Raw genomic sequence first — 24,578 nt, 5'->3', positions numbered from 1 at the left:
TAGACTGCAAAGAAATTATGATAATGATTACATCATTAGAAAAACAATTTCCATAAAGCTTTATGTTTTATAGCCATTCCATGTTTTTAATACAGCTGCCACACCAGTAATAAATAATAGAAAACTATTTACAAATGTGTTATAAAGCCAGTTGACTATAGAGATACATTAAGAAAACTGCAGGTGCTCAAATCCAGAGTAGGCAACAAGATAAAACAACTCAGAATGTGTTTAAAATCCCTCTAGGCCAGTGTGATATTACACACCCATCAGAGAGCCATCCTGTTCACACCATCAAATACCAGACTTTTAATTCCTAGACTTTTAACTCTTAAAATTTAATCTACTCAATGACAATCACCCTATAAATAAATTAAAAACAGCAATTATGTGTCATGCCCATTGGGGGGAGTGGGGCTTTTGGGCTTTTATTCATTTATTTGAAAACAAACAAAAAAAAAACCACGGTGTTTTAGCAAGAATAATGAAGGATTTTGCATCTTATGTTGTGCAACCGCAGATGAACTCAAGACTGACCAGAAGCATAGGGATGAGAGAACAGGAGAGCACAGCTCACACAGCAACTCCATATGCATGCCATGGGGAAAGAAGCAGGGTAACTGAGCTGCACGGTGCACACTGCTGCGTCAGACCACTGGCAGCTTTTATTCCCTGTAAATATGCAATGTTTAGACCCAGGGACACAATAAGAACCAGCCACCACAGATGCCACGACAAGGCCAATGTATCCATGCCAACCCAGCCAATTTTTCCCCTCCCGAGTGCAGCAGACCACCAAAGTGCAAGCAGAGCAGCCCAACCATCAGAGCCCACCAGCACACCCCGGCCACTCCCAGGGTGCTGCTCCAGGGCCAGTGCATGAGCTGCCTTTGCCACAACACCAGGACCAGGTGTGCTCTGGGATGCCCATGCATTTCTGCTGGCCTCCCCTGGCTGAGCAGACACACTTGGAAGCAATATACATGATTTTATATCTTACACCTGTGATTCACTGGACAGTTAATAGGAACAACACGAGCAAATAGCACTGACCAAGATGCCAGGAAACAAATAGTATTTGTAGACCTCTACTCCAGCTACTGACCCAGCTGAAGTCACACCATAAAGTCTCCAGATCTCCTCAAAATATTGAAGAATCAATTATTTTATTCAAAAGCAATTACAATCAAAACCTGAAAGAATGGAAATGCATCATGAGTTTGGTATTGAAAAGTCCAGTGCTTTATGACCTTGTGAGCCAGATACGAGCTTCTGAAAGACAAAATCCATCGCCTGCCTGTGACAGTCTCAACCATTAGATGCATAAATAACAACATGATTACACATGGGACTTTTCTACATGAAAGTTGTGATTTTTATTTCCTTAGAGCACTGCAGAGCTCAGCGCACGGCACAAAGGCAGAGGGAATTCCGCGGCAGCGAGATATGAAAAACAGCGGGCATAAAGTAATCTCTTCTAATTCTCCCGAGCCCCGTGACAACGACCTGCGGGAGCACGGAGTACCTGCCAGAGGGGTATCGAGGCTTTGTCAGCCCTCAAAAGGGATGATGACACGTAACACTCGGTGACCCCTCTGACTCAAATTCGCACTGAGAACAGCTTTATAACAAACCGCACCGATAGCTGATACGGAAGCTGCACACAGCCACACACAAATGCTTTTATTGCTTGGTTTGATGCCTGTGGTCCAGTGTTGAGGCACAGAGCAGCTAAATGTGGGTTATTTACGTGCAGCATTTACATCTGTTGGCTTTTATTAGCGAAGGTCCTTTATCAGAAACTCCTACAAATTCTCCCTGACTTTACTGCTTGTTCAGCTAGAGCATCACAGGAATCGGCACCGGGTTTTCTCAGCGACAAACACAAATCGCGATGCTTCGACCAACATCACGACATACACCAGAGACACCCACAGCCACAGAAAGCAGCGGGTGGCCACAAGCCGCGCTCGGGCTGCTCTCGTTGGGCTACCATCCCCACACCGGGTAGCCCCATGGCTCTGGTCAGGCCGCTGGCAGCCGGGCGATGAGGAGCGCTTTAGCAGGGGATGAGCCGGCGTGGATATTAAAGGCAAGGCAATCCTCTTAGAGATGGGGCCAGCAGGTGCGCCCACCCTGCGCCCACCCGAGCTGCGAGCAAACGGGGGGCGGCTGGACCAGGCCTGAGGTGGCATCGCCCCCGGGTAAAGCCGTGCCGAGCCGAGCCGGGCTGGCCCCTCACGACGCCCGACCCGGTAAGTGGGGCGGTTATATAAGAGCGGCCGCCGCCGGGCAGGGGGGACCCGTTCCCCCTATCACCCCTCCCCCCCCCCCCCAGGCAATGATGCTGCCTCTCCCCGGCCCCCTCCCGGCTTGCTGCCCCCGGCCAGCACCTTCTCCTGGGCGCGGTTGAGGCGTTTCTGGACGTTTTTGGCGAAGATGCCCGTCTTCATGTCGGCCATGGTTGGCGGCGGGGGGAGCGGGGGGGAGGCGGGCGGGCGGGCGGGCGGGCGAAGCAGAGCCCGGCGGCGGCGAGCGAGGCAGGGATGGATGGAGGGAGGGAAGGAGGGCGAGGAAGAGGAGGAGGAGGAAGAGGAGGAGGGCCTTAAAGACAGCCGGGAGAGGCGGGGCCGCCCGAGCCTCAGGTGAGCCGCGGCCCCCCGCCGAGGCAGCCGTGGGCCCCGCAGGGGGGTAGCGTCTCCTCGCTGTGGTTCTCCCACATTGTAAATAAATAACACAAAATCCAGGGAGATGCAGGCCGCGGGGAGCACACAAAGGTTGCCAGAAGCCGCCAGTGCTGAGGTGATGATGGCTGAGACCTCTGGTGGCTCCCGGCATCCAAGCTCTGCCAGCACCCTCAGGTCTGCTCTGGGTGACTTTTGGGGGACGAGGTGTTGGGGACCTGCATCCAGGGCTGTGCGCAAGTGTGGCTGGCAGTGGCACTGAGTCTGAAATCTGCCTTCTTAGTTAGCCCCAAATTCACAGCTGGTATTTATTCCTGCTCCTTGGCCAAGTACAGAGTGCCCTGATCCCAGAGAACAGAAACAAACACCACAAAGCAAAGCACAGTGGAGCTCCAGGCTCTGAGCCTGTGTTCTTCTACAGGGAGCCGTTCTAGATCTGTAATGCTTTCCACTGATTTTTCAGATCGGTGCAAAACACTAGCCAGAAGGCCATCACTTGTACCTGCCAAAAGGAAACATCTCCTACAGCTACTAAGTCCAACCATGTTTCATGAGACCTTACATTTCTGATACCTGTCCAGTCACAGACCTGCATGATATGTTTTCCTGTAACATTAGGAAGCAGAATAAATGTACTGACTGCAGAGGTAACAGTGTTTAATGAACTTGCGACCTACGGTAGGTGCTTACTTAATTATTATATAAACAACTTTAAAAAAGAGAAAAATACAAAACAAATGCAGAAATACAAAGAAAGTGCATCATAGCAACCAAGGAAAGCATTTTATTAAAAAAAAAAAAATGGCAGGCAGAGTCTCCTATACTGTTGTTAAGCTGATGAAAGATCAAAACAAAATCCCAGTGTGCCTGTGGCTCCAAATTCTTTAACAGCTTCTTCAGAGTTTTTCTTTCTGGCCAGGTGGGTGTCTATTCCAAAAGGATTGTGTGACTTTAATAATAATAATCAAAAAGATTGTATTAACTTTGATTACTCGTGAATTTTCTTCATCAAAAGATAACCAACACAGCACATAGCAGCAGCAGATTATATTTGGTTACAGGGCTGCATGCAAGCTACTAGGGAAGACACTTTCCTATGCCTTTTTGTCCCCAGCTGTCTGTCTAATCTAGTGATAGTGTATCCCACAGTGCCAAGCCCCAAAATGCTTTTTCATGCTGGTGGATGAGGAGCATGAAGGTGTGTCAGCTGTACTCAGTCATACACCCAGTCTTTTCCTTCTCAGTCAGTCAATCTGCACTGGTTTTGCCCCATTTAACGGCCTTGGACAACAGCCAGGAATGTCTTTTTCACTGGTCAGTTTATGAATGTGCATGGTGCTCTACATCACCTAAATTTTGGAAAGTAAGTAAAAGCAAATGGTCAGGCTAATAGATCCATATTCCCTATGCTAGCAAAATCTCAGTCTGTCATTTATAACCTTTATCTAAAATCTATTTTAAGAGAAATCTTCCCCATTAAAATATGTTTTAAAGGAAATTTCTTCCTCTGTGTTGCTGATACCTTAGTCTGAAATAAATAATGTTTCAAAATGAAGAATTATTTACTACACATTACCCTGGTTGTTTATTCCTTATATTTGTTATGGTAGTGTTTATTTGGTTTTATTTAAATTGAGACTTCATTTCAGTTTCACACTTGAATAGCAGGGATGATCAGTCATTCATAGAAAAATGTTCCTAGTGGAGTGTCTACTTTGAAATGTAAAATCTGTAAGGGGCAGGGTGGAGGTAAATGTTACTACTGTTGCTATGTCACCACTTTTGCCAGGTGTTTATCCTGGTTCACCCAAAATCTTAGAGAAGGAGCAAATCTACATCTCTTCTGACTCATCCACAACAAGGTTTCTAATCACTTCTGCTTTTCTGAGCACTCTTAATGCATGTAAAACAATAAAATGAGAAGAGACTGGTCTGTTGGAGTCAATTTTACAATGTCAAGAAGAGAAAAAAAAATGGCAAGTGTCTTACAGCCATCTCCACTGAAATGATAATTCCAATACAGCTATCAACTGTTTAGGAGTAACATGGAGATTTCCACCTCAAGGAACTGTACACACAGTAACAGAGACTTACAACTCATAAGCCAGATATGGTAGATAAAAGACATTTCAATCGTAAGCAGACTATTTAACAGGTCAGAGCAGTGGCAAAGTAGAGTGGGAAATGAAGATTATCCAAATAAAGCTGCAGTTGAAATCACACAGTAACTGGGGATTTTGGAAGGCAGAATGCCTGTACACAAGTTCAGCACCGGTCAGGACAAACAGATTAGCGATAGAAAAGCAACATGAGAAGTTAAATAACTTCCAGTGTAACGGATCTGATTTTTAAACATTTTTATATAAACAATGCCTGCTTAATATTGTTCTAGCAGTTTAGGTCAGGATATAATGGGCAGAGAAAGACTTACTAAGCTATCAGACCAGTTCCCTTATGTCTCACTGGTCTTTGATTGTGGGTCATGGAGAGGAGAGCTACCTGTCAAATCATGAGACAAGGAAGGTAATGAACACTGTGGAAGATACCTGTCAGAAGAAAAAAGTATCTTCATAAAACAAATGTGGTGCCAAACCCTGCAAAAATCTACTCCAGAGGACAAAAATAATAAAATCTGATTTTAATAAAATATATATGTTCTATATTTAAAGACTTAGGCATTTAATTTTAATTAAAATTGTTATAGTTAAAGCCAAATGCAGATTTAATTTTATTTTTATATTTTTCATCACTGTTGTAACTTCAGATTAACACTTCTCTCTCAGTCATTAACGTGCTAACATACATTGAATCTACACTTACATTCTGGCACAGAACACCAGTTTCATCACTGGGACGCATTTTATCTGAGAGGTGCAAGTGCTCTTTGATTTCAGCTTAATTTTTTGAACCTGTCTGGTTTCACAGAGCTACACACAGGGAGGATGTGCTTGGCAATGGCCTCACGTTTTTCATCTGGAGGTCTGTCCTGCCACTGATTTCTATCAGCAAACAGTTGGGATGACACCCCAGGCTCTGAAACCCCGGAAAATGAGCCTTAGGTTGGAAAGCAGCACTAATGAGGGGCTTGCAGAACTTGCTCACAGAATGAGCACCGGTGATGTGTCTGTGTGAAATTTGCTCCTGGGTAACACCTGTGGAGCACAGGTATTCGTGCTGGACTTCAGCAGGGGGTGTGTTCCTTCCCCTTTCCAAGTCTTCTTCCCTGAAAAAAAGAAGGAATTAGAGAAATGCTTCAAAACCAGCATTTAATGTCACGCTAGTGAGAGAGTGCCTGGAATTACCACTGCCTTTGGGGGAATCTTTCCAGGTTTGAGGCTGCTCAAGTAGATAAGTAGACATGACAAGAGATCCAAAACCTGTTAGGGCTAGGAGGTGGGGGTAGGAGTAAGGAATTAAGTATCGCTCAGCTCTATACTAAATATCGCTTTTCTTTGTACACAGTTGAAGTGTCAATAAAATATATACTTAGGGGAAAAGACTAAGATGATAAGGACAAGCATTGTGGACATCCAAGAATGGGCTTCTGCATTGCCAGAGCTCCTGGAATTCACAGCTCCCTCCCCTAGCGAGGGTAACTGCCAATCTGGACCCTGCTGCAAAAGGAGCTGCACAACAAAATTGGCTATACGTTGTGTCATTTAGACAGCAATAGGGTCTTGATAGGCACATATACGTTGTTGATTCAAACATAAAGAATGCTTCCTGAATAGGAGACACATGCTCTGTTTGGTCTTATCCTGATATGTCAGGCTTTATATGAAAAACACTGGGAATGGTTCAGAAGAAGGATTATAGAAAATCATGTGTACAACATGAGTTCTTGCACCTAAGCAGAAAAACTCCCATGATGTGATTTAAAAAAATGGAGGCTCCCATACTCCAACTCTTTAGAAGAATTTAATTTTTCTGAGAAGTAGCAACCACCCATGGCCTAAATTCGGGCTTCCTTAGTCTATGATGTGAGCATTTAGAAGTCATTCAAAATTGCTTGTGAAAAGTCTGCATATAGATAGACGTGCTTGACACATTTCATGCTCTCAATGATAGAATCGTAAGGTCAGAGGCCAGAACCAGAAATATATGCCTTTTAACTGGCAGCTAAAAAGGATGGAAACACTTTCTGTTGGGTACCCTTTGGATCTCTCCTGAAAGAAAAAATAATCTCTTTGCTTAGAAAGTGTATTCCCCCATTACGCACATTTCCATACCCTTCCTCATCTCTTTCCCATCAAATATATTTATGATATTCCTGATATTTACAGTGAGAATCTAGAAAAAGAAAAAAAACACCTTTCATTAAGATAACAGCAATAATGAATATTGTAACGTTTTACGTCTCCGTTTTTTTTTTAAACAAATTCTACCACAAATCTTCCCTTCCTTGGTGAATTCCTCACCAGAGGTAAGTTCTTCACACAAACTAGGCACTTGCAAGGGAGCAGCTGCATGACATCAGTTTGATTCCATAAATGACTCTTGCTCATGAACTGGAGGACAATTACATTCTGAGCACATCATATCATCACCTATCTTCTCCATTTTTATTCCTAGTGCTAATGAACATTTACACAGTGCCATCAATCCACAAACTCACATAGGCTAGGACAAGGAGTGGGGTGCAAGATGTGTAATCCTAATCCTGAAAAATTTTAAATTTCATGTGAAGAGAAAGATGGCTAAAGAAGAACATCTATCAAGATGCTCCATTTCAGAGCTGTAACTATTTTGATTGTGTGTCTTAATTTGAAAAGGCCATGAAATTCAAAGGGTACATTTATTATCTCATGAAGGTCACAGGATTTATTTTTCAAGAAGGCACATGTAAGCTAATTGTGTTGGTTCAGTCTCTGACACAGTGCTTACTAAATATCAGTAGATTTTTCCTCTTAGTCCTGTGGAGCTGGACTATGGAGGTTGGAAACCTCTTGTCCTGTAGCAGTTCTTGTCTTGACACTTGGTGATTTCAATGAAACAAAACCAATTTAGAGCAACCAGGATCTGCTTCTGAAGGTGCAGAAGATCACCTTTCAGAGGAGATGCCCTGCTCTTGCTACTAGCACTGGACCCACCAGACACGTCCCAAAACAATAACATCTGCCAGGAATGGTGTGACCTCTGGCCACAAGAGAGGCATTTTAGCAGTGAGTTCCATAGAGTATAGCAAAGGATTAATCCGAACTTCAGGAAGGCATCCTTTCTCAAGACTCAGCCAATTGTAGCATCTGTTGCTTTTAACTGTGGAGTCTAAAGTCAGCTTAAGAAACCCAAGGCCTCTGAAGACCTCACTGCTGGCTTTTGATTAATGAGGATCCTTATTCAAATTTCTCCTTTCTTCTTTCTTAATATGTAGCTTGTCCTTAATTCAGCTAGGCTGGTCCTGACTTCAGTTTCTTACCATAATCCCCTGGAGCAGTCCTACTTCTAAATGCCTGACTAGCTTAACAGACTGTTTAGCTGTGGTTAGCATATTTTTCAGCATATTTGAAAAGTTAAGTTCCATGTTTATTTTCTATTCTCCCCTCCCCAGAATATATCCCTGCAGCATTTTGAAGAGTTAAAAACAAAGAGCAGGGACTGGAGATCAGTTACCCTACATCCAGACGCTCAGCAAAGCTTTATTTGGCCTTTCCCTAAAAGCCATTTCTGATCTGTATCACCTTATTGTAGATGTATACATGACAATAAATACTCCACTCATCCAGCCACTGTCTCTGGAAGGACATTTTTCTGAACTACTTCAATCATTAGATGAAAAGACACTTTAAATGCTAACAGTCACTATAGGAACCAAACTCTGAAACTGTTGCAGGCTTCCTAGTCCTTGGCATGTGAGACAGTGATTTTTCTCACACTGTGTGGAAACAAACAAAAAAAATAGTCTATAGCTAATAATGTTATGCTGGTCTTATTTTAGAAGCATATTTTTGCAGCTTTTTGCATCTTTCATCTGTGGCAGCCTTGCTAAAAGTTTAAGTTATACATCATCCAAATTAAATTTTAACACCTTCTCCCTTCCCTCCCCCCTCTTCAAAACGGTATTGAGAACTGTTCACACATTGCTACTGTTCTCCTTGTTGTATCTGAGAAGTGGCACGCAGCAAGAGGAGAGAGCTAACTACACAGAAATGATATTTTCTAACTCTATGTCTGTTAAAAACAGTGATTTTTAAAGGAAAAAAAATGCAGTAAATCTTTATCACTAATGCATTACTATTACATATCAATTAATTGAAAACGAAACAAAAAAACCTGTATTAGACCAGTACACTTTGTATAATCAATAATGAATGCTTTGCTCTGTAGAGAGAGGTCATGGACTTACTATACTTTTCTGTATTCCCTGAACACCTGTAAAACAGGCGGAAAAAATAAAATCTGTCATACTAAGAAAACTGAGGAACAGGGTCAGAGAGCAGATCTGTGGCAGGTTGAAAGTTCAGGCCCCTTGGTGAGTAATAGAATAAATTTTTTCCTTCATTGTGGTCACAATTTGCAGAAAAGGAGTGAGCAGAACCTGGTGGTGAGTATTTTTCACTGAACACTGGTTTCTCTTCACCTCAATACGTTATTGTTTAAAACCAGTATTTGTTTAAATCTGACCAAGAATTTTAAAGGGAAGGACTCACTCATATGCCCCTTGAAATCAAGGAAATAATTTCTGAGCAAGGCTAGTGGAATAGTAGATGAGCATTAAATAAATTTTAGAGTGTTAAAGGCATAAGTGCTAGTGTCAGTAGTTTCACTGTGATGGAGAGCAAATGGGATGGTAACCAGCTGATACACACCTCAACAAGGAGCTCACGGGGGCAGCTAAGAAATGGTACAGAGCCATGAGTAGGAACAGTGATACACACAACACTATTTATCTCAGTGTAGCTGATATCTACCCATGAACAAATCTCTGAAGCCCCCACTGCTTCCATATGTCAAGTGAGAAATGAGTTTCTTCTGATCCTTCTCTTCATTTCTGCCTAAAAGTCCCAGCATGGCTGTGTATGGGGACACACATTTTTGGTCTTTTTGTAGGGTTTCACTGTGACTGCAGGGAAGCAAGCTCCATCTCATGTCAGGAGACCTACAGGGAGTCATGCCACGGTGTGAGCTGCTGCAAAGCCATTCCCAAACACTGCTGGAGCAGCCCCGTCGAGGCAGGTGCCCATCATGGAATGAGAAAGGTAAAGTAAAGCTTAAGGAGCAAGGCACAAAACCTACTTCTCCCTTTGCAGAGTAGACGCTCTGAATGCCAGACTATTACTAGACGAGCGGGTGGTAACAATCTCACCTCCCACCCTTCCCACCCAGAGAAGAAAAATCATGATTTAAGGCACTGAACAGCATCAGGTGCCGAGTCCCACTTTCACAAAGATGCCTAGCTACACCTACGTTCACGTGAGAAAAACATCCCTGTCTTGAGCATTTCATAGCAACTGGCAGAGGCATCCCTGCAGTTGGAGTCATGAGCCAAGGGCTGGTTTTGATGCATGCACAACCCAGGCTCAGGCTCCTGAGACAGAGGCTAAGATGCGAGGAGAAGCTGTGAGAAATAACGTTGGTAGAGCTGTATAAAGCACGGAAAGTAAAACTGCAGGCTGAGGCAAGTTTGCTGAGTCTGCTATAGACAGCAAATGGAGAATTTCAGAGGAAGAATGGTGACCTGAAAAAGTATTTGATTATAAAGGTAAAACAAGGAATCGGAATAGCAATGAGAAGGTTCCGCCTTGTTGAGAGGAGGGATGGGATTCATCCAGTGCCTTGCTGGGGTGGTGGCATGTTAGACTAGCATCTTACCAGTCTTAGCTGGGAGACAATACTGAACTGCTTTGCAATTACAAGTCCTATATATTGGTAATATACTGTGTAAACCCCGCTTTTAGTTTCCAGCTGCACGTGGTAAATGTCTGAACAATGTGACTGAGAGTCTAGGTCAAACTGCCAGGGAGGTTTTGCTCCCTCTCCCTTCCTCAGAGCTCAGAAAATTTTGGAAACTATCTCAGCCCTTCTAGACCCAACTTTGCAATGCAGTTTAGGCTTCGAAAGACTGAGCATTTTATTTGCATCTGTGTCTGATGACCTAGGTAGGAGATGAGAGGCAATATGCATATGGAAATGCATACTGGAGCATATGGAGATGTAGGGGTGAATAGGGAGCAATGAGACCTGATAAAGATAAGCAGAAGCAGACTGAGGCAGATTGTTGTCGCGTAGATGTGAAAAGATATTTTAAGTCAGGCTTTAAATTACATGACTCATCAAAATATTACTTAAAACAAAGAGTTTACATGACACATTTCCACGCACATTGAGATATAATTTAAAACCTTGATCCAAAAGAGCAGTGATACCAATTCCTGAGCTCCAAAATTAGCCCGCAGATGTCAGAAGGGCAGCAAGATTAGGATCATGCAGCAATGCAAACAGCAAGGCCCCTTTGTTGGCATCATCTTTTGCAATATTCATTTCCTTTTAAAACTCCTAGATATAAGGACTTCAGAAGAGGTAAACAACACTTGGCAGAAGAAGGGGAGAAGTTGTCTATGCTCATATACCATACATATATGTCTATGCTCACATACCATAATGTAAATGAAAAGTATCCGCTTTCCATAGCATAGTGGTTTAACCCAGCAGGCAGCTAAGCGTCACACAGCCGCTCGCTCACTCTCCCCAGGTGTGATGGGGGTGAGAATTGTAAAGGTAAAAGTGCAAGAGCTTGTGGCTTGATATAAAGACAGCTTACTAGGTAAAGCAAAAGCCATACACGCAAGCAAAGCAAACCCGGGAATTCATTCACTGCTTCCCATCGGCAGGCAGGTGTTCAGCCACTCCCAGGAAATCAGGGCTCATTCTGCATAATGGCTTCTTGGGAAGACAAAGTCCATCGCTCCAAATATCCCCCCCTTCCTTCTTCTTTACCACAGCTTTTGTTGTTGAGCACGATGCCATATGGCATTGAATATTCCTTTGGCCAGTTTGGGTCAGCTGTCTTGGTCGTGTCCCCTCCCAGCTTCTTGTGCAAATTAGCTTTATCTCAGCCAAAACCATGACACATAGTGATTGTCGTCTTTATAACTAAGTTATAACACAGCTAACAGGTGCACCAAGAAAATAGTTTTAGGAGAGAGCAAAAAGAGAGGGAAATAACTAGGACAAAAGCTTTCTGTCTTTTACTGGAAGTGAGAAATAAAGAACTACAGGAATGAGTGTAACAGTCTCAAGCCTATTGTCCAGTTCTCACAAACAGATCAATGCCAAATTAATGTAATCTGATGTGATGAAGAAACAGCCCTTGGTAGACACCAGGTGGAATTGCTTACATTTTTCATGGATTTTTAATTACAGTCGTAATGAACTACAAAGCTGCTTTGAAGTAGCAGGGCTTCAAGGCCTGTCCTATCAAAAACAATAAAAAACTTTGGTTTGACTTTAATAATTTTGACTTAGGATTTCCTATTCTGAGGCAGAGGATGCACATATCCACATATTGTGACTCTGCAACACAACACAATGCAACATTAATTGTAATGTAGGCTTTGGTACTACTCAACCTTAACATGCAATTGCCTACACAAAGACAATGAACAGCTTTGCTTCGAATTTTCATGGCAGCTGTTACTTTTAATTTGTTTTTAATGTGAGTTTTAAGGCACACATTTTTCTTGGTGAGCTAGTGTCATTAAGTGAAAGTGAAAACATGATCCTTTTGAAATGGAAGAATTCCAAGGCTTTTCCACTTTATTTCACGTCTCTGTTGCTAACCCCTCTAATGGTATTGCACCCTAGAGCCAACAAAATTAAAGCACAAGGCTAGCTTGTAAGAAGTTAAGGAAATCAAATTCCATTGTAAGACTTTACAGTAATTGTTAAGAGCAAGATTCTTCTCCTCTCCCTGCAGCCCTCTACAAGTTCAACTTTTGAGTAGAAATTCGACTCTGTTTAGACAAATGCATGGAAGCACTCTCCTCCTAAGACAAATGACAGCAATTACCTATGGCCTACATGAAATGGAATTTAGAGCTATCATTTTAAGGTAGATAAAGTTTGTAATGATGAATCAAAGCCATCAGCGAGAAAAGCGAGCAGGAGGATTGAAGCAAAAGTTTAACAAGGTAGATGCTGCTTAGCGCCTGAAAGGCCAGAGGCTGGAAAGGGGAGAAGGAGAAGAGGTTGGAATGCATATCAAATGATGCTGTGGTATCTTGTTCAACCAGCCTGGGTCAGGCAGATGGCCACAATGAATATTTAAAGACGTGGCAGATGAATTGTAATGGAAGCAGAAGTGATGCTGGTGTCATTGTGAAACCATACCAAGATCACTAAAGACCATCACTTCAGAGGTTTTACATTTTCTTATAATGTATTTCTCCTGTCCCACCTAACTGCATCACAACATCACTTTGATGCCATAATTTTTACACTGGCGATCCATCACATGCAGGACATTTACACTGCTACATTCATAAAATCCAGATGTACACCCCTTGTGAGGCATTCATAGAAGCATTCCCAATATTGTACTGTAGTATCTTAATAAATCAGGCCATACACTTTATGACTCTGCTGGAACATTTGTCATGAGAGGAACATATTAGGAATAGTCATTTATTAATCCTAAGAGATGCTGTGCACCGCAGAGCAAGGAAAGGCAGCTGCCCAAGAGCTGACATAACTTCCAAACAGACAACAACAAAAGGCAGCAAGCAGAACAACACTGTTTTTTCCTACACCTACAGAGATCCTTCTAAAGTGCATAATTAACTTCATTAGGAAAATCTTCTTACTAGTCTTTGCTAATTCATCTGCCTGGCGAGAAATTGAAAAGGTGAACTATCACAAGGAGTTTATATTAGCAAGCCAGAATTGTGTGAATTTGGTCTGATTCAAAATTTATTGAGGGCAATGACACTCTTTCAACCGTATTGTATGAGCTATGTGTCAAAGTCCATAATCCAGGAAGGTTTTTGAGTAATGTGCAGATGAGGGCACAGTACACATGGTGATAATGGCTAGTGGTGGGAATATCCTTAGTGCATAATACTCAGTATCAGGTAACAAAGGAGGGATTGCTAATGACAGAATAAGCTAGAGAAAAACAGGTCCACCTTGCAACAAGCCATTTGATCTTAAAAGAGCATATTATATGTTCATCAATGCTAGGAGCTAAAACTGCCAAAGTTGGAAGCATCATTTAAGGGAGGATCTGTCTGGTGTGATGCTGGAGGATCAGGATGTTTGGGCATCTGGCTTCATTCCAAGTTTTACTAAGCATCAAAAAATATAAAATAAAAGTAAGACTCTGGAAACAAGTATCATGCCTGTACTATGTATTTTTTCCTCACATATTCCTGCTTCACTTACAAAGTTAAAAAGCGATTAAATGACAAATAGGTTTATAAGCATCTCAAAATGCATCACATAAAAGATGTCTAACTAGAACATTTTTCCTTTGACTTTTTTTTTTCCTCCAAGATGCTCTTTAAAAACGCAAGTGAGACTGGTTTAGTTTGCAAAGCAGGATTATTTCCCCAGCCTGGCACAGTACTTACCAGCAGCTCGTGTCTTTTGCCGCCATAAAGAAGCAATCTTATAAACAGATTAACGCAACATTAGGAGGAGGTTCTGAAGCTGGTTATGCACCAGCCTCTTGCTTCTTAAAATATACATCTGAGAACAAACAACCAGAATATGTGTTAAATAAGATAGTGCCATTTTTTTGCTGTTGTCATTTATAGTTTATTTAGCCTTAAATGCTGTATTGCAAAGAATGATGACTGTTTGAGTGTAATTAAAATTGTCGCAGTGATTTTAACTATCACTGCGCTGAGGCTCTGCTTTTATAATTCTTGCTTTACACAGTTGATCCAAACGGAGTCCAAAATAACAGAAAATTGTAGAGATAAATTTGAACACGAGGGATAGTATCTGTAAAAGCCAAATTAACAATGTTATCACATACAGAGTAAGACTACTCTTACCTTTTTGTTCATAAATGCCATGAAAAATCTGCCAGAGCAAGTTTCCATGCAATTCAGGTGTTGTTATCCAGTTCTCACAGATTAAGATCACAACCACAGAACAGCACTCACCTGGACTGGCCTTATGGGTCAGACCAGCCCTGAACCATCCCCACTCACTGTGCTTCGATTCACACCCCAGAGCAACCACAGTGTGCAAAGTGCATTCCTTTTGAATGAAACTAAACCCAAAAACCTGCTCCCAGAGCTGATCTTGTTTGCTGCAGTTGCCTGCGGGTGCATAACCCCTTGGATCAAACTAGGCTTTGTCTGGAGCAAATAATCATCCATAATGTAGACAGTGAAACCTCAGCACTAGTTGCTTTGCTCCACAGCCTGGCTCCTCTTGCACCGTGCTGCTTGCTGGTGCCATCATAGAGATCACTTCTATGTTTTTCAGAACCAATAAACCATTTGGGAATGTGAATTTGTTCTGCTTCAGTCTAGTAAGATTGCACCAAGTCCAGCACACGAGACAGAGATTTTGCTTTCATCACAGGAAGGTTTTGTGTTGGTTGGTTGGTGCTGTTGTTTTTTTATGGTTTTTATCGCATGATAGAAAGCATCACAACACATAAAAGGAAGTTACAAAGAATTATGTTCACTTCTTTGCAAAAACCTTGTGAAAAGGACATAAGGAAACCTATAGACTGGCTCAACATGGTGCACCTTCTCAAGGATTTGTTTATTTTAGCCCATAAAATAATCTCATTTGCATTTACAAGGTCATCTTCACTTTTATGCATGTGGTCATTGTCATTGTGGTGCCCAGCATTTTCAGTTATGAATTTTCTCCTTTGCTGTCCTTCTAAAACCTCACCATCTGCCATTCAGTGAGATTTACTGGCCATCTGAAAAGAAGTAGGAGTTGAACCATCACCTTCTCTGATGGTACAGGCTTCTGCTGTGCCACTCAGTAGCACGAGCAGCTTAAAGTGTTGCAGCGTGACTTTCTCAGTGATAGATTTTGGCTGAGTAAAAGCAGTTGTTCTACTTGCTTTCCTGCCAATGTCCCTTTTAAGAAAAATTAATAACAGCAGAGCAATGACTGCTGCCTCTGAAGGACTGTGAAGCTCCCTCCCTGTAAGGCACCTCCTCTCACCATGCCAAATCCCAAGCAGCAGCCAGCCAGCAATCTGCTACCATGAGGTGCAGAGGAAGGGGAGAAAAGAGAGGAACCCTGGGACAAGCCCATGCTTGAGAGAAAGAAGGATCCAGATTTTCTATGTGGAACAAATGAAATAAGGATGCCATTTCACTTCTTTATGTTTACAGCAGGACTGCTGGATTGTTTCACTGGCTCCTTCACCCGTCCCAGCCTGTGCCGAATGAAGCAGATCAAGTGGTGAGCTGGGGCACATCTCCCGTAAGTGAGCTGCCACCACAGCAGGTGGGACAGCACCTGACATTAGGGGGAGGACAAGGGATCCTGTTACAGTGTGTTGATGCAGAACCTGACAGAGAAAGGCACAAACACGGGTTTTCTGCTGCCACACCAAGCTGCCCTCAGCAGCTCCCGCAGTGCGAACCCAGCGGGCTCCACGGCTGGACACAGGGCACTCGCCCACAGGAGAAATCGCTTCTGCAAAACATTTTAACTGGCTTGAGAGCAGCTTCAAAATAGATTTGCCACCTCAGAATGGATTTGAGTAGAAAAATATCATCTCTTTCATTATTCTGGAGACCTCTTCCTCCCATTGCAGGGATCATGTGAAAAATGACTGTCTACCTGATCAACAAGCAACAGAAGAGGAGATTCAGTGAGGACGGAATGAACCTTTGCATGGAGCCATTTTAATCCCAGCATTATTGCTTTGTGAAACCTGTTAAAGTTAGCGGAAATTTTCTGCAGGAAAAAGCAGTGGTAGAGGAACACTATAAAATAATAAAAAAAAATAATAATAATAATAATTAATAATAATGTCACAGTTCGAGGAAGTAAATGCTGTAGCTATCTCCTGTCCACACCAAGATCAGCTGCACAGCTCAACCTTTTCTGGAACAACTGTTTTTGTGTTGGGGAAGAAGCAAAAGAAAATAAAAGGCATTCACAAGCTTGGTAAAGTCTTTAATGGCAACATCTATTGGCCCTTACATGCAGACTTTCAGGAGACCTGTAGGATGTGGTACTGCTTGGACATACATAAAACTAGATTGAAAAGACCTCCAGACAACATCCTAGTCCTGTAGGGAGTAATTCTTCAGTGTCAGAAAGAAGGATTAAGTGATTTAATGTTTCTTCATCTCTAAATTGCTGTAAGTTTTGGTAAAGAAATATTTTGGTCACAGACATACTATTTTTGAAAGATGCTTCCCATATCTCACAAAATGCCATTAAAAATAGGGAAGACTTTGCCTTTTGTTTCCTTTTCCTTCGTAAGCTAACAACTTACCACACTGAATCAGGTCCACGAAGCCTTGTTAAAATGTATTTCAGCCTTTTGAGATGGAAGCAATGGGTACTGGGATTTCCTGTAGAACTCAGCAAGTGGAGACACCAAAGAAATGTGCACTTTTTTCCTAATGCACTATACTTTTCCTAGTAATTCCCACATGCTGCTTGCCTTTTGGCTGCCACCATCTGTTGGGGTGACATTTTTATAGAAATGTAGTGGCTCCTGGGTCTCTCTTCTCAGTGATGATAGCTAATTTAAAATCCGTCATTGCCTTTGAATTGCTATTTTTTCTCTTTTGTTAATGAGATTAAGTGACAATTGAATAAAATCTTGCCCAGTCAATAGACAAGATACTTTAGGACGTGTCCTCAGTCAACTTTCTCTTTTGATTCTGGAAACTTTTATGTGTTTAGCAAATATGTTTTTCTCCCTTTCCATCCCTTCACCACACCATCAATAATTAGGTTGAACAGCCTGAGTCCCAGTGCTTATCCCCATGGAATTTTACTAGCAATTATTCCTTCCTTGTTATCAAACTCCGTGTCTCATTTTAAATGGATATAAATCTTCTAAAGCAAACTTTTGCTTCTTGTTTCCAGGTTGATATTTTTCTTTCTCTCTCTCTCTCTTTAAAGCATCTGCAGAAGGACTTCAACATGAGTTTTTGTCTGTTTGTACGTGTAAAAACACTTCTGAACATCTGAATAAGTTACTGACAAGTCCATCAGGTCCTTCCAGAAACTCAGATAAATGTGAGGGATACCTTCCATCTCCATAATCCATGCTCACTTTTCCCCAGTATGTGATATAAAATAGGTATGTTCATGTCTCTCTTTTTAATAGTGTTTCTATTGATATCTCCACTGAATGGCCTGTATTTCTATGGATTTGTCTTGGACATTTTTAGAAAATGTTAGCAGCATATTTACTACTTTTCATTCCTCTTATAGTACTTATAACAGAGCTTACATACAACAGTTAATCATGTAGCAATATCCTGTCTTCAGATCCATCAGAATTTTAGGTGAATGCTACTGATGCATGTGGTTTGATACTATCTAATGATTTTTTTTTCCTACATTTTCTATAAACAGTTTAATTTCATAAGTTTCCTTGTTAAAAAAGGCTCCACTCTAGGTTTTCCTTTATCACTTTCATAATAAATACATCTTCTAGGAATTCATTTGCTTTTCCTGCTGGGGTCTGTCTTTGCTGAAATCATTTTTTGCTTTTTTTTTTTTTAAATTTAATTCAGGTGGCCATATCCCTCTGTAGCTTACCGACGAAGTCTTTAGCATTAGCTTTGAGTTTCAGCATGTTGCCTCTGTTTGACTCTTTTGGCCTATATTATTGTGGCTGGATACGAACTGCCAGAATGCCATGTTCTTCTTCCATTTTCCTTGACACATCTTGCATTTTTTGAAGGAAATCTGTTTATATCTAAGCAGGCTCTTCCCTCTGCTGCTTATCAAAGTTTGCTTTGGGAAGGGGAAATGCTTTTAAAAGTCCGCAATGATGAATTTAGCATTTTTCATACCACTCATAAGCACTTTACTGCTTTTAATTTGCTGCTTTTATTTTATTTTTTTAAGGTTTTTTTTTTTTTCTCTCTCTTTAAAGAATTAACCTTTTATTTGACTGATTACTCTTTTGCTGCTGTGTCTTACAAGGATATTGACTTTGATCCTATTTAGAACTCTCTTATTGAGTGGCTTTTCAGTTGTAGCATTCAGGTTCTCTGCAGTTCCCAGGGCAAAAATCAAGGACTGCTTCCCCTTTTGTGCTCTCTGATTAGGTGCTTTGAGAGTTAGTCATTTGCAGCACTGAAAATGTATTTTTCTCATGATGCCTAATCCTGACTTTCACAGTCAACCTGGGAATGGCTGAAGTCTGAAGACACTGAAGACATTGTTATTGCTCCTCCTGTTCTCCTTGACTCCTTACTCTCCATGCTACCATACTAATATTTTGCTTTATATGTAGGCATAAAATTTCAAGCCATTAATGACTGTATTACCTGTTGATGGTATTTATTTATTTATCTCCTTTGATTCTATTTTTTCCCTAACATATAGTGTCTGTCCTTCCCTCACAAGGTTTTCTCTGATATTTTTACAGAATTTGAACCTTGGTATCAAGGTGTCTTATCAATACCTTCTTCTCAGCAAATCCTCAAACAAAAGCCTGGACTAGATGACTACAGAGATCACTTTCAAACAGCACTTCTACGATACACAGTATGTTTTCCTCTGAATTTTATGTACCCTGATTACAAGTTTGGGGGTTTCCTTTTGTTATTTTTTTTTCTTACAGTTTCTCAAATATATTAAAATCTGTCTTTTTGCTTTATTGAAAATATAATTTTTGTAATTTTATATTTGGAGTCTTCTGGGCAAAGAGTAACCAACTTCCTTGTTAGTCTTTGGTTCAAAACACCGCTAACTTATTTCAGTGCCAGGAACTTCATTTCATACTGGTTTAGGTGGAACCCACTTCATTATAACCTTAAATCCCCTTTCACCATGTTATTTTCTTGAATATATTTTGGGACTCTGCCTTTCTATGTTTCATGCTTCAGCGATTGGGAATATTTCAGAAGTGTTACCATGAGGATTTTAATTTCATCTTTTAACACTTAACTGTTTTGTATTCTTAGCCCATTTTAGGTTATTTCTCTTACGTGATCATGTGCTGACAACAGTTACTATGAATATTCTTGAGACAATGCATCCACAATCACAATGGTCAAAATAAAAAAGTGTTGGTTCCTCCCCTCAAAAAGAAATTTGCTTTAGACCAGAATTAAATGATAAGCACATCACACTAGAAATCTGTGGCCAGTTTGAGTTTTTATTTGCTGGGATTCAACCCCAGCAAAATATATAAAACCATCTCCTGTCTCCTGCCACTGCATGAATAGTCATGCAGCCCATTCAGGAACATAGTTCGATTCAATTCAACATAAAATCTGGTTGCAGTCATGAAAGAACAGCCTGCAGTGGAGCACAAAAGGAGAGAGGAAGGATTCAATATCCAGAAAAATCTCTTTAAGAAAGCCTGATGATTTAATTTCTTTACCTAACCTCACTGTGCAACAAAACTAGATTTTCATTCTTCAGATCCAACAGCATTTGCCTTTCCAGTATAACACTGCAATGCAGCATATGGAAAGAAGTGTGTAAAAACAACTATAACCATCAATATACTCATATTTCACAGGAGCAGCTGACGGTATAACCTCTTCAAATGCACTTATAATTTTGTTTTAATGTGGTTTGGAAGTACACATTATTAATTAAAATGGCTTCCACTGTTTCCTAGAATGGTAAATGACACTTATAAACCTCTAATGCCATGAATCCTATAGATGACCACGAAGCTCTACTATTAAAGTAATTTTGTACTAAATGCATCTGGGCAGTTAAAGACTATCAAAACCTGCTCAAAAAGAAAAGCTCCAGATCAAATCAATTTTATGGTGTTTATTCATAATACAAACTAGCAAGAAGGAGAATGCACATCCAGGCTGCCTTTTTTTCAGTCTTTTAAAGGTGACCGGGTCCTATCATGAGAAGTAAACCGAAGAGAACATCAGTGAATAAAATGCACCCTATAAAAACAGAACTTTCATTAACCTCTAAAACAGCTGCAGGGGATTTTGTATATGCTGATCACCTCTGATCTCTGACCCCTAGCATATGTGTTACACCTTGCTTTATGCATAGCTCACCAAAACAACTGTTTTTTTAAATGAAATCAGTACCTAAACCTCTATAGCGATCCTGCTAAAGGAACAAATTTTCTTCCTCCCTCCTCCAAAAAAGTGCCTGCCATTATTTTCCTCTTTCTACCATATGCAAAGTGTTTTTATTCATTCCTCTGTATTAGTTTGAGTCCAGCCTCATCTGTCAGTGAAAACCTGACAGTTAGTGAAAAGTCTCAGTAGTGAAAAGGTATTAAATATGCTTTTTAAGATCTGATACAAGATGAACAACTTCAGACCAGCCTGGCACAGTTCCATAGTACAGACAATGGAGGACGTGAGGATTTCCACTGCAATTCCCAGTCACTGAGAGCTACAAGGGCAGTTGTTGGCTATGCAAGTGAGCAAGACAAGAGCAGCAGCTTCCTGTGGAAGAAAAAGGCAGCAAAGGAAGATCTGCTGCCAGAAACATGCTCAAATGCAATGTATTTTTACCAAAGCTAAGTAAGCTGGCACTGTTTCAGTGAATAAAGATTGTAAAGACTGAATAACATTTCTGTCAAGTGCAGGTGCTTAGGAACATCTGCCCTTTCCTTGGGAACCATGATCTAACCCTGTGGTTATTTATACTGTTTTCGTCTCTGGACTGGACTGCAGTGTTATAAAATTCCCAAGCACAAGCCTTCAGCATGAAGAAATCACTCTTGATCATCTTTTAACAGTCATGACAATCAGAAGAGGTAACTGAAGGCTGGAAGAAAGCAAATGTCACTTTTTGAGGCCCTGGTCTTCATTTTAACTGATCCCCTGGGATACCATCATCTGTAGGAAGGGCAGAACATAGAATCTGGGGAACTGCAGGCTCATCAGCATTACCTCAGTCCCTGAGTGGATCAATGAATTATGGAAACCATTTCCAGACACATGAAGGTGAAGAAGGTGATCAGGAACAGTCAGCATGGATTTACAAAGGGAAAATCATGCTTTACCAAACTTACTGCCTTCCACAATGAGGCAACTAGCTCAGTAGATGAGTGGAAAACAGAAAATATTGTTTATCTTGACTTTAGCAATGCTTTTGAGGCTGTCTACTGTAACATCCTCATAAGTAAGCTGATGAAGAGGAAGTTGAGTAAGTTTTCAGGTAGACTGAAAACTGTTTTCAGGTAGACTGAAAACTGGCTGAACAGCCAGGCCCAGACGGTTGTGATCAGCAGCACAAAGTCCAGATGGCAAGTCACTAGTGGTGTACTCCAGGGGTCAATTAACTCCACTCTGTTTAACTAAAGATCTCAATTACTTTGCAGAAATTCCAGATGGGGACTCCTAATAGCTGGTGATGGACCCTGCAAAGTGCTTCAGTGATGCTTGTGCTAGCATGTGCGAAGAGCTCCTGTTCAACAGATCCTGCAGAGTAAAAACACTATTGTCAACTGCACCTTTCAGTGCTACTACTTTACTGTGTGCAAGGCGTGGTATTATATGTGGACAGTTGCTCATTTCTAAAAACATTTCCCCTCAATCTGATTAAAAAAAAAAAAAGCCCACCACAACTGTTTATTGTGGTCTCGTCCTTCGCTACCACCAGAAACAAAGAAATCTGCATCTGATGTGATCTGGAATACACCATGCATCTAGTATCTTGCAAAATGCCACTCTGCAGCCATCACACACCAAGACATCATCAATCACCAAGACCTCATCAATCTCACTGGACTTAAATCCTATTGGGACCGCACTAAAATCAAGGGGAAAAGAAACTACCATTCAACTGTCCCCTGCAGCTCCTGCCACTTTCTAGCCCTTAATTAATCTAGAACATCTCTACCTCTGCCAGCTCCTCCAGGCTGCAGGGGAACTGACCTCCACTTGGCAGGTTTCTGACTCCTGCTGCTGCAGCACCACAACTGGTCACGAACACAACTCAGCAGTAGAAGCCACTGGCACCTTGTCCATTCAGATTGCAAACTCCTGGGGGAAAGAAAGTCACAGCCTGAACACATAAAGGTCTCTAAGACCCGCTCTGTTGCAAAAGCTTATTATGATCCCCCTGGGATTTAATTTAAGACTAAATTTAGGCTGTTTCCACCATGACTTACTGCCTTCTCTTAGAACTTCTCATACATCCTGCTTTCCTGTGTGTTTGATACCTCAGACACTTCAGATGTCCTCTTTTCAGCATAATTTAATATTTGATTATAGTAAAAGAAAGCATGTGTTGTCTTGAAGAAGAGAAAACTATCATCTAGGGATTTCTCTAATGCCAAGACAAAATTAATCTTTCATGGCACAGTGGAGTAAAAATTCAGTCCCAAAAGCAGGTAATTAAAGAGTTATTCCCTAGATGTGAGAATGACTCCTTAGAAAGAGAAACTTAGAAGTTTTGTTTAAATTGTTCTGAGAGTACAGCAACTGATTTAGAGCTAGTATTTGGTGAAAACCTGCTTGGGGTAGAAGTTCTAGAGAGGAAGAGAATGATGTTGTGTCTAGTATTTGTAAACACGGGTAAAAGTAATGCTGCACAGATATGAAGTCAGAAGTGCGCCCCACAACAGGAAAGAGAGAAAAGTCTTCTCAATGAGGCTTTCCTCAGATAAAGGCCCTCATTCAGCATTAGGCAAGAACTTTCTTGCAAGTTTATTTCAAACTACTATCAAATGACACATGCAAGGACTGATCCAACCAACCTGCCAAGATGACACGGTATTTTCCAAGGCGACTGAGACATATAAAACTTGAATGCTAAATCACAGCAGATCAGAAATGGGAAGACTCTAGCTCAATAACCATTAACTTTCAGGTGGAAAGTGAATAAAGTTCCAAAGATGAAAACTTGATAAGCCAGCCTGTGCAGTCTATACAGAGTATTGACAGTGATTACCCACCTATCAGCCAAAATTTAGAAAAAGATGTTGCAACAATCTCCTACTAAAAACATTAGTTACAAAACATTGCAGACAAGTGGATATTTCTTGTTCTTTGCTTTATAGTAGTACTTGACAATTCTGCAGTCAAGCCAGTAGCAGCAACTGTCCACGAATTTCAAATAGGTTTTTCAATTAGGAACACGATGTGGATCTAAAAACATAGAAACAACTCATTCTGTGTTGCTCTGTCTCAGTAACACAAGACAATTCCTTCACTCCTGTGCCTCAGCACTCAGCTGCTGCCCTTAGCAGACCAGGTTAACTTGTCCAACTTTTGTCCTTTTGCCACCGTAGCCAAAGGAGCAGCACGTGACTTCCCTCTTGCATATTGACAGAGTTATGCATAAGGTTAAAGCCTGAAGGGTCTACCTAGGGCATACAAAAAGCACCGTTACCCAAGGGCCATATATGTCTTTAATTTTGAGCGTGGAATAGAAAAGCCTAGGCAGGCCAGAAATGGCAGCTACAAAACCATCAGTTTTTGATGTGACACCAGAGTTGCTGCGAAGCAATAGCTGCAGAAACCTGTCCTGCTGCTGCTGTACAGCTAAGCACTCTGCACATGCTCCAGTTCTGCGGTGAAACACTACTCCTACTAAATTCAGTGGTAAAACTTGCCTAAAATGCTCAGCTCCCCAGCCCTCCAAAGCGTTAAGCATCTGTCAGAGACCTAACAACCTATTCCTGTTCCTGCACAGGAGACCCCCTGCCTTCAGGTTCCCCAGAGGAGAGCGCCTGTCAGGTGCAGCTGGAGGACACACGGACATACCTTGTATGTGGCATGACTCCTCAAAGGATTAACTGACCCACTGACACACGTAATGCAGGACAGCAGG

At 41.4% G+C, this 24,578-nt stretch overlaps 1 protein-coding gene and 1 long non-coding RNA gene across 6 annotated transcripts in view; one reads left to right on the top strand and one right to left on the bottom strand.

Moving 5' to 3' along the window:
* Positions 1–2,509, bottom strand: part of AMPH (amphiphysin) — a 129,995-nt gene extending 127,486 nt beyond the window's left edge. For 2 of the 3 annotated variants that reach the window (XM_066992211.1, XM_066992212.1), the window contains exon 1: positions 2,394–2,507. In XM_066992211.1, the coding sequence (XP_066848312.1) occupies positions 2,394–2,462 (69 nt within the window). In that variant the 5' untranslated portion in view covers positions 2,463–2,507. Of the gene's footprint in view, positions 1–2,393 lie in introns of all 3 variants that reach the window. The other variant, XM_066992213.1, reaches the window with a different exon arrangement.
* On the top strand, positions 1,355–24,578 carry LOC136790087 (uncharacterized). Of its 3 annotated transcripts, XR_010829347.1 has the most exons (5): positions 1,355–2,255; positions 9,732–9,880; positions 17,748–17,928; positions 19,231–19,349; positions 22,123–22,724. It is a non-coding gene; the product is annotated as an uncharacterized lncRNA (long non-coding RNA). The 3 variants fall into 3 exon arrangements; XR_010829348.1 differs by lacking the exons at positions 17,748–17,928; positions 22,123–22,724 and adding an exon at positions 24,441–24,578 and having other exon boundaries at positions 1,360–2,255; XR_010829346.1 differs by lacking the exon at positions 17,748–17,928 and having other exon boundaries at positions 1,363–2,255.

This window comes from Anser cygnoides, chromosome 2 (assembly GCF_040182565.1).
Source record: "Anser cygnoides isolate HZ-2024a breed goose chromosome 2, Taihu_goose_T2T_genome, whole genome shotgun sequence".
Classification (NCBI taxonomy): Eukaryota; Metazoa; Chordata; class Aves; order Anseriformes; family Anatidae; genus Anser; species Anser cygnoides.
Note: the sequence above shows the minus strand (reverse complement) of the source record. Positions and strands in the feature narration are given on the sequence as shown.